At 41.0% G+C, this 15,544-nt stretch overlaps 1 protein-coding gene across 1 annotated transcript in view; it reads left to right on the forward strand.

Moving 5' to 3' along the window:
* The window catches only part of igdcc4 (immunoglobulin superfamily, DCC subclass, member 4), a 117,136-nt gene that overhangs the window by 88,615 nt on the left and 12,977 nt on the right, over positions 1 to 15,544 (forward strand). Inside the window, 7 exon segments of the mRNA XM_061765685.1 lie at positions 2,586 to 2,750; positions 2,851 to 2,988; positions 4,124 to 4,306; positions 8,704 to 8,904; positions 9,499 to 9,597; positions 10,628 to 10,814; positions 12,151 to 12,278. Of these exon segments, the coding sequence (XP_061621669.1) occupies positions 2,586 to 2,750; positions 2,851 to 2,988; positions 4,124 to 4,306; positions 8,704 to 8,904; positions 9,499 to 9,597; positions 10,628 to 10,814; positions 12,151 to 12,278 (1,101 nt within the window).

A 15,544-nucleotide genomic window follows, 5' to 3' on the forward strand; every position in this document is an offset into this window, starting at 1 on the left:
TGAATTAGTTTATGAAATGATTTCGTTCTTTGAACTCTCCCGCCATTAGCCAGCCCGCTCGGACCGTAAACAGAAACATTCAAGCCGGCTGGGACCGGAAACGGAAGCGTTCTGTGTCGTCTCGATGTGTCAATTGAGACGCGCAGTTGGTGCGGCGGAGAAGATCCGGTCAATTTTCAAGATAAAACACATTGACACACGAATTGCAATACAACAGTAATTATATAAATTGGTCATTCTTCATCTGCAGCCCGGTAACAAATGCCTCAGGGCCCGGTACTGGTCCGCGGACCGGTGGTTGGGGACGACTGCTGTAGATCATAATATACTGATGAACAGGTTGGAAACGTGGGTAGGACTAAATGGAACAGTTCTTAAATGGTTCAGGTCCTACCTGGAGGAAAGAAGTTATTTTTTAACCATTGTAGTACAATCTCATCGAATGGCAATGACCTATGGAGTCCCTCAAGGGTCAGTTCTTGGACCCCTCCTGTTCAGCCTGTATATGCTACCCTTGGGTAAAATTCTTCAGAACTTTAATTTTGACTATCAGAGCTATGCCGATGACACACAGTTATATCTAGCAGTGTTTCCAGATGACTACAGTTCAATTGAGGTGTTGTGTCACTGCCTAAAACGGATAAATAACTGGATGAGCCAACATTTTCTTAAATTAAACCACAAGAAAACTGAGATAATTGTTTTTTGCAATAAAGAAAAGAGTATTGCTGTTAGTAAATACCTGGAGTCACTCTCTTTACAAACCAAAGACCAAGTCCGAAACCTTGGTGTTCTGATAGATTCCGACCTGACTTTCAACAGTCATATCAAATCAATTACTGAAACTGCCTTCTACCATCTGAAGAACATATCCAGAGTGAAGGCTTGCATGTGTCAAGCAGACCAGAAGAAGCTCAACCATAATTTTATCTCAAGTAGACTTGACTATGGTAATGGTCTTCTGACTGAACTCCCCAAAAACAGCATTAAACAGCTGCAGCTCATTCAGAATGCTGCAGCTCGGGTTCTGACCAGAACAAAGAGGTCAGAGCATATTACTCCAATTCTAAAGTCTTTACACTGGCTTCCAGTTAGCTTGAGAATATATTTAAAATTTCTTCTACTGGTCTATAAATCACTAAATGGTTTAGGTCCTGAATACATGAAAGAAATGCTAATGGGATATAAACCCATTAGGGCTCTGAGATCGACAGATTCAAGCAAACATGGTGAAGCAGCATTTAGCTATTATGCTGCACACAAATTGAGTAAGTTGCCAACAGAAGTGACGTCAGCCCCAATTGTGCATGTTTTTAAGTCCAGGTTAAAAACTCTTCAGGTGGCCGACTGGTTAGAGCGCCTGCCTCACAGTTCTGAGGACCGAGTTTCAAATCGCGGCCCCGCCTGTCTGGAGTTTGCATGTTCTCCCCATGCCTGCATGGGTTTTCTCCGGGCACTCCGGTTTCAGCCCACATCCCAAAAACATGCATGGTCGATTGATTGAAGACTCTATATTGCCCTTAGGTGTGAATGTGAGTGCGAATGGTTGTTTGTTTATATGTGCCCTGGGATTGGCTGGCGACCAGCTCAGGGTGTACCCCGTCTCTTGCCCAAAGATAGCTGGGATAGGCTCCAGCACTCCTGCGACCCCTGTGAGGATAGCTGGTTCAGAAAATGGATGGATGGATGGATTTTCCCATGCATTTCTTGCATGCTTGTATGCTGTTCAAATTGTATTTGTCTTATTTTTTTTGTCTTTGTTTTAAATGTTTATGAGCTGTTTTTTCTTTGTTTTTAAATGCTTTTAATCATGTACAGCACATTGAGTTACCTTGTGCATGAAAAGCGCTATGCTTTGCGCTTTTCGTTGCTTTATACATTAGTGTTATATAGCTTGTCATTGAGAGGTGACTGTGGCTCAATTGGTAGATCGGGTTTCCAGTGACCAAAGGGTCAACAGTTCGAATACTGGCTCTGCTGTCAAATTGTCTTTGGGCAAGACACTCAACCCAAATTGCTTCCATTGGTTCTGGCAGCTCCTTACATGGCAGCAACTGCCCATTGGTGCATGAGTTTGTGACTCTGTAAAGCGCTTTGGCCAGTGTGATAGTAAAAGTGCTATATATTAGTATCGTGTAAGTGCAATACATTTACCATTTATTGTTATACACAGTACTGTTGTCTTTATAGTGTTATTAATTTTATTGTATATTGAATTTACTGTAATTTTTTAAAATTACTTTTTATTTTTATTCCTTACAAATAAATTATACTGAAAATAAAATGCAGACAAATACACTATGCTGCATATTATGATAAGTACAGAGTATTATTGTGTTATGGTGTATAGCTCACTTAATTAAATGAATAATAAATTAACTTAAAATGTTGCTCTCCAAAATCTTTATTTAATTTATTCTTCCAACTCCAGCAGAATTTCAGCTTTACAGATGCCACGTGTGCTCTGCAGATGGTGTGTGACGCGGTAAAGATATCTACTGCGACGCACGGTGGTGTCAGACCTAGTAAAGGTGATGACAGCCAACTAGTGGCAACAAATATTACTCACTTGAATTATTTCTCAGGCTCAGACAACATGGAATACCAATTTGCGATGAATAACGACACCACGGAGTATCACGTCAAGGATCTTCTCCCCCACACCGCGTACACCTTCTTTGTGGTGGCTTACTCTCCCTTGGGAGCCAGTCGCCCGTCTCTGCCTGTTACTGTTGACATGCTTGAGGATGGTAAGTATCATAGCTGGGGGGGGGGCTGAATCTCAATTGTGTGCATTGACTTCGTTATTCTTTAACCTGGAAAGACTTTATGTCCTCATCTGTCTTCCAGTTCCTAGCGCACCTCCTCAGCTGTCAATAGCCAGCACGTCACCGACGGACATCAGGTTGATGTGGCATCCGTTGTCCTCGCAGCACAGTCGAGGGGCCGTTACCAGCTACCGTATCGAGTACAGCTCTCTAGATGATGGTGAGGTGTTATGAATGATGAACATCATGTTTTGTATTCTTCTTTCATCACTCTCACCAGACACAAGTCTAAATACTTCTCCCTCGTGTATACAGTATTTCTCCTCAAAGAAAGCAATAGTTTTTGAATCTGAATTATATTTGATTGAAGTAGTGTAAAACAGTGATTCCCAACCACTGTGCCGTGGCACACTGGTGTGTTGTGCGAGATCAGTAGGTGTGCCGCATTAAATTATTAATTACTTTTTCTTTTGGTGACTCTGAGAGAAAAAACAAAATTAAGTCGGCAGGTTCCAGAACAGCTCCAGTTCGAGTTCGAGTGCCTTACCTGTGCAAATTAGAAATCTTGACTTAAGACTTGTTTCTGTACTCTTACATTTGGTTAAACCACACCGAGTATGCAACTAGTCACTTGCTCCGCCTCACCCCCCTGACCTATGGCTTTTGGCCTGTTTTAATGCCACTTCCCTTCCATTATTGTTTTGTGGTGTGTCGTGAGATTTTTTACCGTAAAACATACGCCTTTGTTTGGGAAACACTGGTCAAAAATATCAAATTGATATTTTTTTCCTTGTTAATCTTCTTAAAGGACACATATTGTACAATTTCTGCCACCGTTGAAAACAGCTCCCAGGTCTGACATGCTTTTGTCAAAATACCTCAAGGATCAAGAGTCTTAGAACACTTTACACACCCTATTTCTTGTCATCTGAAATCTGCCTGTTTTTTAATGGGCAGGTCATAGCTCATACAAGTTTGCGCCATTTTTAAAATGTTTTAACTTAAAATTGTCCAAATCCTCAGAATTTCTGCCTCTCAATAATAAGTATTCATAGATTTCTGTAGTTCTCCATTAAAGGAGGCTATTATCTTTGTGTTTATTCAAGATAAGACATTTAAAAACATCTGCTTTTACTTTGGAAAAATAATGATCACCATTTTTGCGTGTTTTCTGACATTAAGGACCAAACCAGTAACTGAATCCGATTCATCGATTCATCTCTAAAAAAATAATCGACAAATCAATTATTGAAATAATCGTTATTTGCAACCCTAATCGGGACCAAAAATGACTCAAACGCAGATGAGCCCAGTCAATCCTTGTAAATTAGTCCACCGTGTTCATTTTCCCACAGCGGACACTGTTTACTCAGTGGAGGTGGCCGGTAATGAGACCCAGTTTACGCTCAGGGAGCTGCAGCCCAACCAGGCATACAGATTGAGAATAGCAGCTGGAACAGGTGTCGGCTTCGGTGTCCCGTCCGAGTGGGCTCAGCACCAGACGCTGGCCCACTACAACCATACCAGCCACCGCATGGGTAAGCCTTATGACTTCAGACTTGTTGTGTGGGAATTCCCACATTTTGGGGTGAAGATTTATGTGTTTTTTTTTATAGAAGAAAGTCATATTTAATAGTGTTAGGTTTCACAATGCAGCCTGGTGCTTAATGTCCGACTTGTGAGAAGAGGGTTTTTTTTTAACACGCAGCGCACACTTATCTCAGCAAAGACGCTATCCGAGCACTCAGAGACATTAGTCGGTGGTGCGAACAATGCACGCAGAACAATGTGTCTGCCAAGCTTGACGGGAATTGCAAAGTATTGAACGTGAGCTTGGCAGCCATTCAAAAAAGATAAAAGGACAGACACGTTTTAATATGAGGAAAAAATGCTGCTATGTCAAGCTCTTTATTAATCTCTAGCGAGTGAGCATAATGAATGCGGGCATTTAATAACGTCAGTAAGAGGTGTCTGCCCACCACACTGACATACATAACACGTCAAGTCATGTTGACTGTGTAGGTACTTCATAGCCATTAATTAAAAGACAAAAGTTTTTATGTTTGTTTTCTGTTTAACCCTTAATGGATGTGAGGGAGATTTTCTGACAATTTTTCAGATAATATTAATTATATTGATTGTTTTTAGAATTACAGTCTCTGTTCCCTAGTGGAGCACACAAAGCTAATTTGTTCCACACCTTTGCTTCGGGCGACAAAAAAAAAAAAAAAGTCCCATCAAAATTTGTATCCAAACATAAACTGATGTAATCAATTTGGACTGCTATTTGTCCACCATTTAAAGCATGCAGAAAAATTGTGCAACTTATACTGTTTTCTGCAAGGGTGACTTGCTATTGAAATGATAACTTCAGTATAAATGCCTGAAGTATTTGCTCTCAAAAGTCCACACAGTGCGGTATAAACTACTGTAATTCAAGCTTAAATTACTAACCTCAATTCCAATGAAGTTAGGACATTGTGTAAAACATAAATAAAAATACAATAGGGTGATTTGCAAATCTTTCCTGTACTTATATACTTCAATTGAATACACCACAAAGACAAGATATTCAATGTTCAGACTGATGCACATGACAGTTTTTTTTTTCTTTTTCAAATATTCTCTCATTTTGAATTTGATGTCTGCAACACCTTCCAAAAAAGCTAGGACAGGAGCATCAAAAGACTGGGAATGTTGAGGAATGCTCAAAAGCACCTGTTTGGAACGTTCCACAGGTGAACAGGTTAGTTAGAAACAGGTGAGTGTCATGATTGGGTTTAAAAGGAGCATCCCCGAAAGGCTCAGTTGGTTACAAGCAAGGATGGGGCGAGGTTCGCCACTTTGTGAACAACTGCGTGAGCAAATAGTCCAACAGTTTTAAGAACGTTTTTCAACGTACAATTGTAAGGAATTTAGGGATTTCTGCACATAAGCAGCAAAGCCGAAAACCAACATTGAATGCCCGTGACCTCAGGCGGCATTGCATTAAAAAACGGTATCACTGTGTAAAGGATATTTCCGCGAGGGCTCAGGAACGCTTCAGAAAACTGTTGTCAGTTAACGTAGTTCGTCGCTACATCTACAAATGCAAGTTAAGACTCTACTATGCAAAGTGAAAGCCATATATCAACAACATAGAAATGCCGCCGGCTTCTCTGGGCCCGACCTCATCTGAGATGGACTGATGCAAAGTGGAGAAGTGTGCTGTGCCCTGACGAGTCCATATTTCAAATTGTTGTTGGAAATCATGAACGTCGGGTCCTTCGGGCCAAAGTGTTAGTGCCTGTGGCATGGGTAACTTGCACATCTGTGAAGGCACCATTAATGCTGAAAGGTACATACAGGCTTTGGTGCAACATATGTTGCTATCCAAGCAACATCTTTTTCAGGGACTCCTCTGCTTATTTCAGGAAGACAATGCCAAGCCACATTCTGCACACGTTACAACAGTGTGGCTTTGTAATAAAAGTTTGCAAGTACTATACGGGCCTGCCAGCAGTCCAGACTTGTCACGCATTGAAAATGTGTGGCGCATCATGAAGAGCAAAATACCGCAACGGCGACACGTCAAGCTAGAATCGGAAAGAATTCCACCTACAAAGCTTCAACAATTAGTGTCCTCACTTCACAAATGCATGTTGAGTGTTAAAAGGTGATGTAACACAGAGGTAAACATGTGCCTGTCCCAGCTTTTTGGGAATGTGTTGTGGGCATCAGTTTCAAAATGAGGGAATATTTGCAACAACAAAAAAAAGTTTATCAGTTTTAACATTTAATATCTTGTGTTTGTAGTGTATTCAACTGAATATAGGTTGAACATTATTTGAAAATCATTGTATTCTGTTTTTATTTACATTTTAAACAACATCCCATCATATCTGTCTCACACTTCTGAGGACCCGGGTTCAAATCCGGCCTCCCCTGTGTGGAGTTTGCATGTTCTCCCCGTGCCTGTGTGGGTTTTCTTTGGGTACTTTGGTTTCCTCCCACATTCCAAAAACATGTGTGGTAGGTTAATTGAAGACTCTAAATTGCCCGTAGGTGTGAATGTAAGTGCGAATGTTTTTTTTTAATGTGCCCTGCGATTGCCTGGCGAACAGTTCAGGGTGTATCCCGCCTCTCGCCCAAAGATAGCTGGGATAGGCTACAGCACGCGACCCTAGTGAGGAGAAGCGGCTCGGAAAATAGATAGATGGATAGACGACGTCCCAACGTCAATGGAATTGGGGTTTGGAGAATTGAATAATGTCCAAAAAAAATCCAAGTTTGCTATGTTGCTTTAGCTCTGCCAAGTGTGAAAACATGAATGATATTATTCTGATCGTCGTTTAAGATAAGGTGAGATAACCTTCATTAGTCCCACAGTGGGGAAATTTGCATCATTTCAGCAGCAATAATGGATACAGGAAATTAAAAAATGGCATGCAAGGAGGACAACAGTATACGTACCCATTGAATATGCTAAAGCACATTGACGTAAACAAAAACAAATTTAGAATTTGCATATACAACACAGTGCAGAAGGCAGAGAGTTCACGCAGTGCTTCTTATAAAGAGGCCATAAATATCGGCATTGAAAAGACATTCACATAATAAGTTTGTTTTGCTAAGTGGCAAGATTACACACAAAGAATACAAAAAAGCGAAACTATTTTTAATGTTTTTTTTTTTTTTAATCTTAACATCACTTAATGTAATAAAGATTGTTTTTCCCATTCAAAGCAGACGGCAAAATTTCCTCCCTTTTCTTCAAGGGTGCTTTGGTACTGAAATGCTGACTTCAACTCACAATGCAGTGCCATTATTGATGTTGGATATTGGTGTCTATTTAAAAATAAAGAGTCTGTGTGTGTGTGTGTGTGCGTGTGCGCGTGTGTGCGCGTGTGTACATGGATGCATGCGGGTGTTTGGGTGTGGATGCGTGTGTGGATGTGTATTGCATCCAACTTCTTAAGACGTTTTTCAAAGTCTTTTGTTTTAGAAGTCCACATGCTGTTTTATTAACTTCTTTTTTTCAACCTAACATTTTAAGCTTAATATGGTCTGAAACTCAAACAAGACTTTGTGTGTGTGTGTGTGTGTGTGTGTGTGTGTGTGCGTGTGCGCGTGTGTGCGCGTGTGTGCGCGTGTGTACATGGATGCATGCGGGTGTTTGGGTGTGGATGCGTGTGTGGATGTGTATTGCATCCAACTTCTTAAGACCTTTTTCAAAGTCCACACCAGTTAAATAATGAAGGGTTAAAGTCCCCCTAAATCTAATTAATATTTTATAATGAACTAGTTCTTCCGCCTGAAATATATAAAATATTAATGACAATTTGGTTGTTTGAACCCATTTTTATTACACATACTGGCCTTTAAATGGTTTCAAAAAATCTAATTCAAATTTTAAATGTACATTTCAGACTGAAGTAGTTTTAAATGACTGCCTCGGTTAAAGTTATTAATATATACTTTTATTGATAATAATATTAATAAATAATTAATATATTTGTACTGCAGTCTATGGGAAGGTGATGTTTTTGTAGGACAGATGAAGGTATACAGGTCAGTCTCAATAAATTAGAATATTATGGAAAATGTAGTTTCAGCAGTTCAATTAAAAAAGTGCAGCTAATTTACAGTAAATTCACTCATTATAGAATAAAATATTTCATGATTTAGTTTTTGATCCTTGTAGCTAACGGCTAACAAAAAAAAAAAAAAAAATCACCATCGCAAGAACTATTGCATAAAAAAACAACCATAAATGTTTTTTTAAATATAAAAATTAAGTAGGAATTGACCTGAAAAGTATTTCCATTTTGCTTAATGAACCTAGATAACATGAGCTGCCATGGCAACCCCTATATTGCCCACTTTAGCGTTCAGCCTATCAGTGGACCTGCCTGGACACTAAAACACATTCCCCCACATTTCCCCATGTACCCAGTGATGTTTGCTCCCACTGAGCTGAAGGTCCGAGCTCGAGTAAGCACGTTCAACGTCACGTGGCAGCCCTCGCCCAATCACACGGCCGTCTCAGGCTACAAGCTATCTTGCCGAGAGGTGGACGCCGACGGGGAGAAGACGACGCAGACTCACGTAGTCAGGCTCCGCAAGAAGGCCAGATACCATCTCCTTACAGGGCTTGGTGAGTTGCTCTCATTTTGTTTCAGAGCCTGGGAGGTGACTTTCTTCACATAAAGACAAAACTCAGCAGCGTACATTCCGTTTTTCATCTTTTATTACTGTTGCTGTATTGTACTAAGAAGCCAGAAAAGAGTATGTGTTTACCACGTTCCTAATTTGCAAGAACTTCCGTTGCCTGTTGTCTCTAATTGGCTAGTAACCAGTCCAAGGTGTACGCCACCTCTCTTCCAAAGTCAGCTGGGTTAGGCTCCAGCTCACCCCTGACCCTAGCGAGTAGGGGTGTAACGTTTCACGATTTTGAAGTCCAGACCCAGGACAGCAAAAGCCAAAGGAAAAAAAAAAGCACTGTACACTTGTGGAGCTAATCCTTTGGATGCTCACCGAGCTGGATTCCTTGTCGACTCAGCCATATTGAAAAGCAAAATTAAAAGCAAAACACTTGCTGTGCTCATCATGTAGATAACTGGACTTGTTTACGTCATGCATCACGATGGCTTTTCTTTGTCTCTAGAGGTACAGTTTTCCCAAAAATTACCAGGAATTTCCACTTGTAAAGACATCTCAAACCTCGTTCCTTTTGATATGTTTGTGGTAGTTCCAGACCAGAAGTATGAAGTGAGAGTCTGGGCGTTCAACAAGCAGACAGATGGATCAGCTGCAGTATGGAAAGGAAGGACAGAAAAGGCTGATAAAGGTAAGAATCCCATAGAACTGCAAAATATGTGTTTTCTCTGGCTCAAATTGAGGCACCATGCTAATCATTCACACACATATGTGTGCTGCACCCTCCACTGGCGAAAACACTCTTTCCCTGAAGTATTTACATGCATTTTAATAAAAATACAGAATATCAATATTAAATTAAGTACTGGTATAACAAATGTGCATTTGTGTATGGTTAAACAGCAATGTTAATCAACTTTAACTTGGCTAAGTGTGGCCCTGTTAAATGCTAGTTGAAAATTGTCTTGACCGTTCTCATTGACACATTACACAGTCAGAGGCGAAACAGTGAACCCTCCTGCTTTTCATTTGGTAAAATGTCCTCGTGCACTCCTTGTAGTCCAGGGCAGTGGTCTCCCTCAAAAGTAAAAACCCAATGAATCGACAAACGGTTGGCCATCCGCAATGGCAAAGGTCCGTCAGCACCCACCCAGCCCCCTGTTATTATGTTATTGTCTTCTCTTGTAGAAGCCCTTAATGTAATAACGGCCCATAACGTAATAATGCCACATAATGTAATATATTTGTCCTTTTCAAAATGTAATAGTGCCATTACATAATTTAATATTTTAGTATGGGCTCATTTATTACATTTACAAATAATTTATTTGAACCAGGCCAGTAACATAATAAGTTATTAAGTTATTGGTCAAAAGTTACTGTATTATGTTATAGGTTCAGGACTTTTATTAGGTTATTGGCCATTTATTACGTGATGGGCTTTTATTATGTTATGAGCTTCTATAGACGTATTTGTTACAAGAGAAACAATATTAACCTGTTTGAAATTCCTCAAAATCACATTTGGAGTAGGAATGAAAATCCTTCATTTACAGCTCGTCTCTTTTTCCAATTGTTTCTGATACATTACCACAGGGTAAATCCATTTAAAAATGACACCAAATTTATTGCAGCGCTGGTGAAATAATAAACATTTTTAACGGATTTCATCCACACACAAAAAAATGTGTTAAATAACTCAGGCCTGTTTCGCATTCAAGCGTCTTTGGTACCCATGCGGCCGCCCCCTTTACCACCGAGCAGCATTCAGGCACTGGCCAACGGCACCACGTCCATCCGGCTCCGCTGGGAGAAACCTCGCTTCAGCACGGTGCGCATTATCAACTACACGGTGCGCTGCAGCCCGGCCGGAATCACCAATGCCTCGCTGGTCACGTACCACACCAGGTGAGCCCGACCATCTGTCCTCAGTCACATCATCAACTGTTCGTTACAGCTGCTGGCACTCAAGATCGAGACAGGGTTGCATTGTGTTTGAAGGGTCTTGGAGGGGTTTCATCATTTTTATGAAAGGGATGTGATGATGTGTGAGTGCTGCCAGGTAAAAAGCGTTCAGTGTTTGAGGTTGGATCAGATTGATGCACTAAATAAAAACTGTCAGGCCTCTGGGTTTTTCATCTTAGTTGACTTCATGGAAATGGTGGGGTGGGGGGTAAAAAGCAAAACACACTTCTGGAGTTAATCCTATAGTTACATTATAATCACTCCTGTAATATTTGTTGCATGGATTTGGTAAGTTTTATTTCTTCTAAATTGGTTAATTAAAATTCATCCATCCATCCATCCATTTTCTGAGCCGCTTCTCCTCACTAGGGTCTCGGGCGTGCTGGAGCCTATCCCAGCTGTCATCGGGCAGGAGGCGGGGTACACCCTGAACTGGTTGCCAGCCAATCGCAGGGCACATTCAAACAAACATTCGCACTCACATTCACACCTACGGGCAATTTAGAGTTGTCAATTATGGGAGGGTATCCTTTGCAGGGTTTCCAGGCTCTCCCTTAGAGATAGCATGAGCAAGCTCGGTCATCCGGCAGGTGCTCAGAATCGAGGTGCTGCTCCTCTGCATCAAGAGGAGCCAGATGAGGTGGGTCTGGCATCTATTTAGGATGTCTCCTGGGCGCCTCCCTCGTGAAGTGTTCCGAGCAGGTCACATCGGTAGGAGGCCCTGGGGACAACCCAGTACATGCTTTGTCCCCTGGCTGGCCTGGGAACGCCTCGAGATCCCCCCAGAAGAGCTGGACGAAGTGGCTGGGGAGAGGGAAGTCTGGGCTTCCCTGCTTAAGCTGCTGCCCCCATGACCCGAACCTGTATAAGCGGAAGAAAATGAATAGACGGATGGATAGTCTCCACATTGTATTTGGCAACCAGTACAACTACCATAAAGTGTATTCATTGTTCCTTTTGCACATTTCGTAACAACTTTACACATGCGCATACGCTTATCGGTCAATTCATTAGGTACAACTGAAATCAAATGTGATTTTATATGAGACTTGCCTAAAAAATGTTGCCTGTTTATATTTTGGTTACCTTGTTCAGCTTGAAAAGAAAACGAAAGCACTTTATTAGAAATGGCAGTCAGTGTAATACAGTCCAGTTGTATAGCACTACAGTGTGGGTACACGGTCTATATACAGTACATGCTGCACCATAACCTTTTTGAAACTCGTTTACAAAAACGAGAGTGACTTTTGATGTTTTGTACTTGACGTGTGGTGTGCAGTGCTGCTCAGGAGATCCTGATCGGTGCGCTGAAGCCCTTCACTCGCTATGAGCTGGCGGTGCAGTCCAACGGCATGGATGCGGTGGGACCCTTCAGCAGCTCCGTGGAGGAGTGCACCCTCTCCGACAGTGAGTCTTTGTTGTTTAAAAAAAATAAATAAAAAAATGTATGGATTAATTTAAAATTGCACACAAGCGCGCACATACACACAAATGCAGCAAAAAAACAATGGACTGAAAGTTTAATAGTATGTTTAAATGTACATTAATATTAAATGCCATTGAGTGTACATTACAGTCTATATATTTGAAGGATTTAGTGTATTGTAAATGGTGGCAGATGTGTGCTGACTCCCATTTAACAGGAGTTTGAATGTGATAATTCTGAGCACAGCCCTCGTTACACAGTTATAACCACATTATCTCAGTTTATTTTTATTTACCCTCTCAAAATGTTTTCTGATTTTTTCAGTTGAGTTTTATCGGTTTTAGGTCACATTAATGGTGGGAAACGTTTTTGAAATTATTTGTCCTGGTCATATAATATATTGCATAAAAGGCACAGTGATCGACTGGTGAGCACATCTGCCTCACAGTTCTGGGGACCGGGGTTCCAATCCCGGCCCCACCTGTGTGGAGTTTGCATGTTCTCCCCGTGCCTGGGTGGGTTTTCTCTGGGCACTCCGGTTTCCTCCCACTTCCCAAAAACATGCGTGGTAGGTTGATTGAAGACTCTAAATTGCCCGTAGGTGTGAATGTGAGTGCGAATGGTTGTTTGTTTCTATGTACCCTGCGATTGGCTGCCGACCAGTTCAGGGTGTACCCTGCCTCCCGCCCGAAGATAGCTGGGATAGACTCCAGCACGCCCGCGACCCTTGTGAGGATAAGCGGTAAAGGAAATGGATGGATGTATGGATGGATAATATAATAACTAAATATCGTATATATATATAACATTTATGGCAATAAAACAAAAGTTTAACTTTAAATAAAAAAAAAAATAGAAAACAAAATTATTAAAATACAAGATTTCAAATTATGACAAAACATTAAAATGATTAGTTCACAACAAATTAATTTATATATTTAATTCCAGCGTTCAGTCTTCTACTTTTTCTCAATTATTTGTTGTAAATACTATATGTACATCAATATTTTTTTTCTATTTTGATTCCTACTGCAACCCCAATTCCAATGAAGTAGGGACGTTGTGTTAAACATAAATAAAAACAGAATACAATGATTTGCAAATCATTTCAACCTATATTTAATTGAATCCACTACGAAGACAAGATATTTAATGTTAAAACTGATAAATTGTATTGTTTTTAGCAAATAATCATGAACTTAGAATTTTATTGCTGCAACACATTCCAAAAAAGCTGGGATAGGTGGCAAAAAAGACAAATCATCATCAAACACCTGTTTGAAACATCCCACAGGTGAACAGACTAATTGGGAACAGCTGGGTGCCATGATTGGGTCTAAAAGGACTTTTCCTGAATTGCTGAGTCATTCACAAGCAAAGATGGGGCGAGGTTCACCTCCTTGTGAACAAGTGTGTGATAAAATAACGAACAGTTCAAGGACAATGTTCCTCAACGTACAATTGCAAGGAATTTAGGGATTTCATCATCTACGGTCAATAATATCATCAAAAGGTTCAGAGAATCTGGAGAAATCACTGCATGTAAGCGGCAAGGCCGAAAACCAACATTGAATGCCCGTGACCTTCGATCCTTCAGGCGATACTGCATCAAAAACCGACATCAATGTGTAAAGGATATCACCACATGGGCTCAGGAACACTTCAGAAAACCAATGTCAGTAAATACAGTTTGGCGCTACATCCGTAAATGAAACTTGAAACTCTACTATGCAAAGCAAAAGCCATTTATCAACAACACCCAGAAACGCCGCTGGCTTCTCTGGGCCTGAGCTCATCTCAGATGGACTGATGCAAAGTGGAAAAGTGTTCTGTGGTCCGACGAGTCCACAGTTCCAGTTGTTTTTTGTTTTTGGAACAGCATCTGTTATGGTATGGGGCTGTGTTAGTGCCAATGGGATGGGCGACTTACACATCTGTGAAGGCACCATTAACGCTGAAAGGTACATACAGGTTTTGGAGAAACATATGCTGCCATCCAAGCAACGTATTTTTCATGGACGCCCCTGCTTATTTCAGCAAGACAATGCCAAACCACATTCTGCACGTGTTACAACAGCGTGGCTTCGTAGTAAAATAGTGCGAGTACTAGACTGGCCTGCCTGCAGTCCAGACCTGTCTCCCATTGAAAATTTGTGGCACATTCCATCCATCCATTTTCCAAGCCGCTTCTCCTCACAAGGGTCGCGGGCGTGCTGGAGCCCATCCCAGCTATCTTCGGGCAGGAGGCAGGGTACACCCTGAACTGGTTGCCAGCCAATCGCAGGGCACATACAAACAAACAACCATTCACACTCACAGTCACACCTACGGGCAATTTAGAGTCTCCAATTAATGCATGTTTTTGGGATGTGGGAGGAAACCGGAGTGCCCGGAGAAAACCCACGCAGGCACGGGGAGAACATGCAAACTTCTGGATTGAACCCGGGTCCTCAGAACTGTGAGGCTGACGCTCTCACCAGTCGGGTGTGGCACATTATGATGCGTAAAATACGACAACGGAGACCCCGGACTGTTCAACAGCTGAAGCTGTACATCAAGCAAGAATGGGAAAGAATTCCACCTACAAAGCTTCAACAATTAGCGTCCTCAGTTCCCAAACGTTTATTGAATGTTGTGAAAAGAAAAGGTGATGTAACACAGTGGTAAACATAACCCTGTCCCAGCTTGTTTGGAATGTGTTGCAGCCATAAAATTCTAAGTTCATGATAATTTGCTAAAAACAATAAAGTTTATCATTTTGAACATTAAATATCTTGTCTTTGTAGTGTATTCAATTAAATGTAGGTCGAACATGATTTGCAAATCATTGTATTCTTTTTTTATTTATGTTTAACACAACATCCCAACTTCATTGGAATTGGGGTTGTAATTGAATATTCCTGTGTTCTGTTATATACTATGGATATATACTTTCTGCTGTTAAAACCCAAAATTTCCCATTGTGTGAAGTTTTATTGTACTCTATTGTTTGGACTGAGGTAAGGTATTGTCTAGAGGACTGTTTTAAATATTCTGCGTACCATTGTAATTGAATTACTAAAGGCAGATTTGTTTGTTTGTTTGTTTTTGTATTGGACGGCATCAGATGATGCAGTTGCACCTAATAGTGAACCAGTAATCAGTCTGCCAGTCAATTGTAGACGATGAAATGAGAGTGTGTTTTCAAATGAAATGACCACAACCAGTCCCCCTTTTCCTGAGGCCCAGCCTCTCTTTCCTTGCCTCC

Source organism: Phyllopteryx taeniolatus, chromosome 2 (assembly GCF_024500385.1).
Source record: "Phyllopteryx taeniolatus isolate TA_2022b chromosome 2, UOR_Ptae_1.2, whole genome shotgun sequence".
NCBI lineage: Eukaryota > Metazoa > Chordata > Actinopteri > Syngnathiformes > Syngnathidae > Phyllopteryx > Phyllopteryx taeniolatus.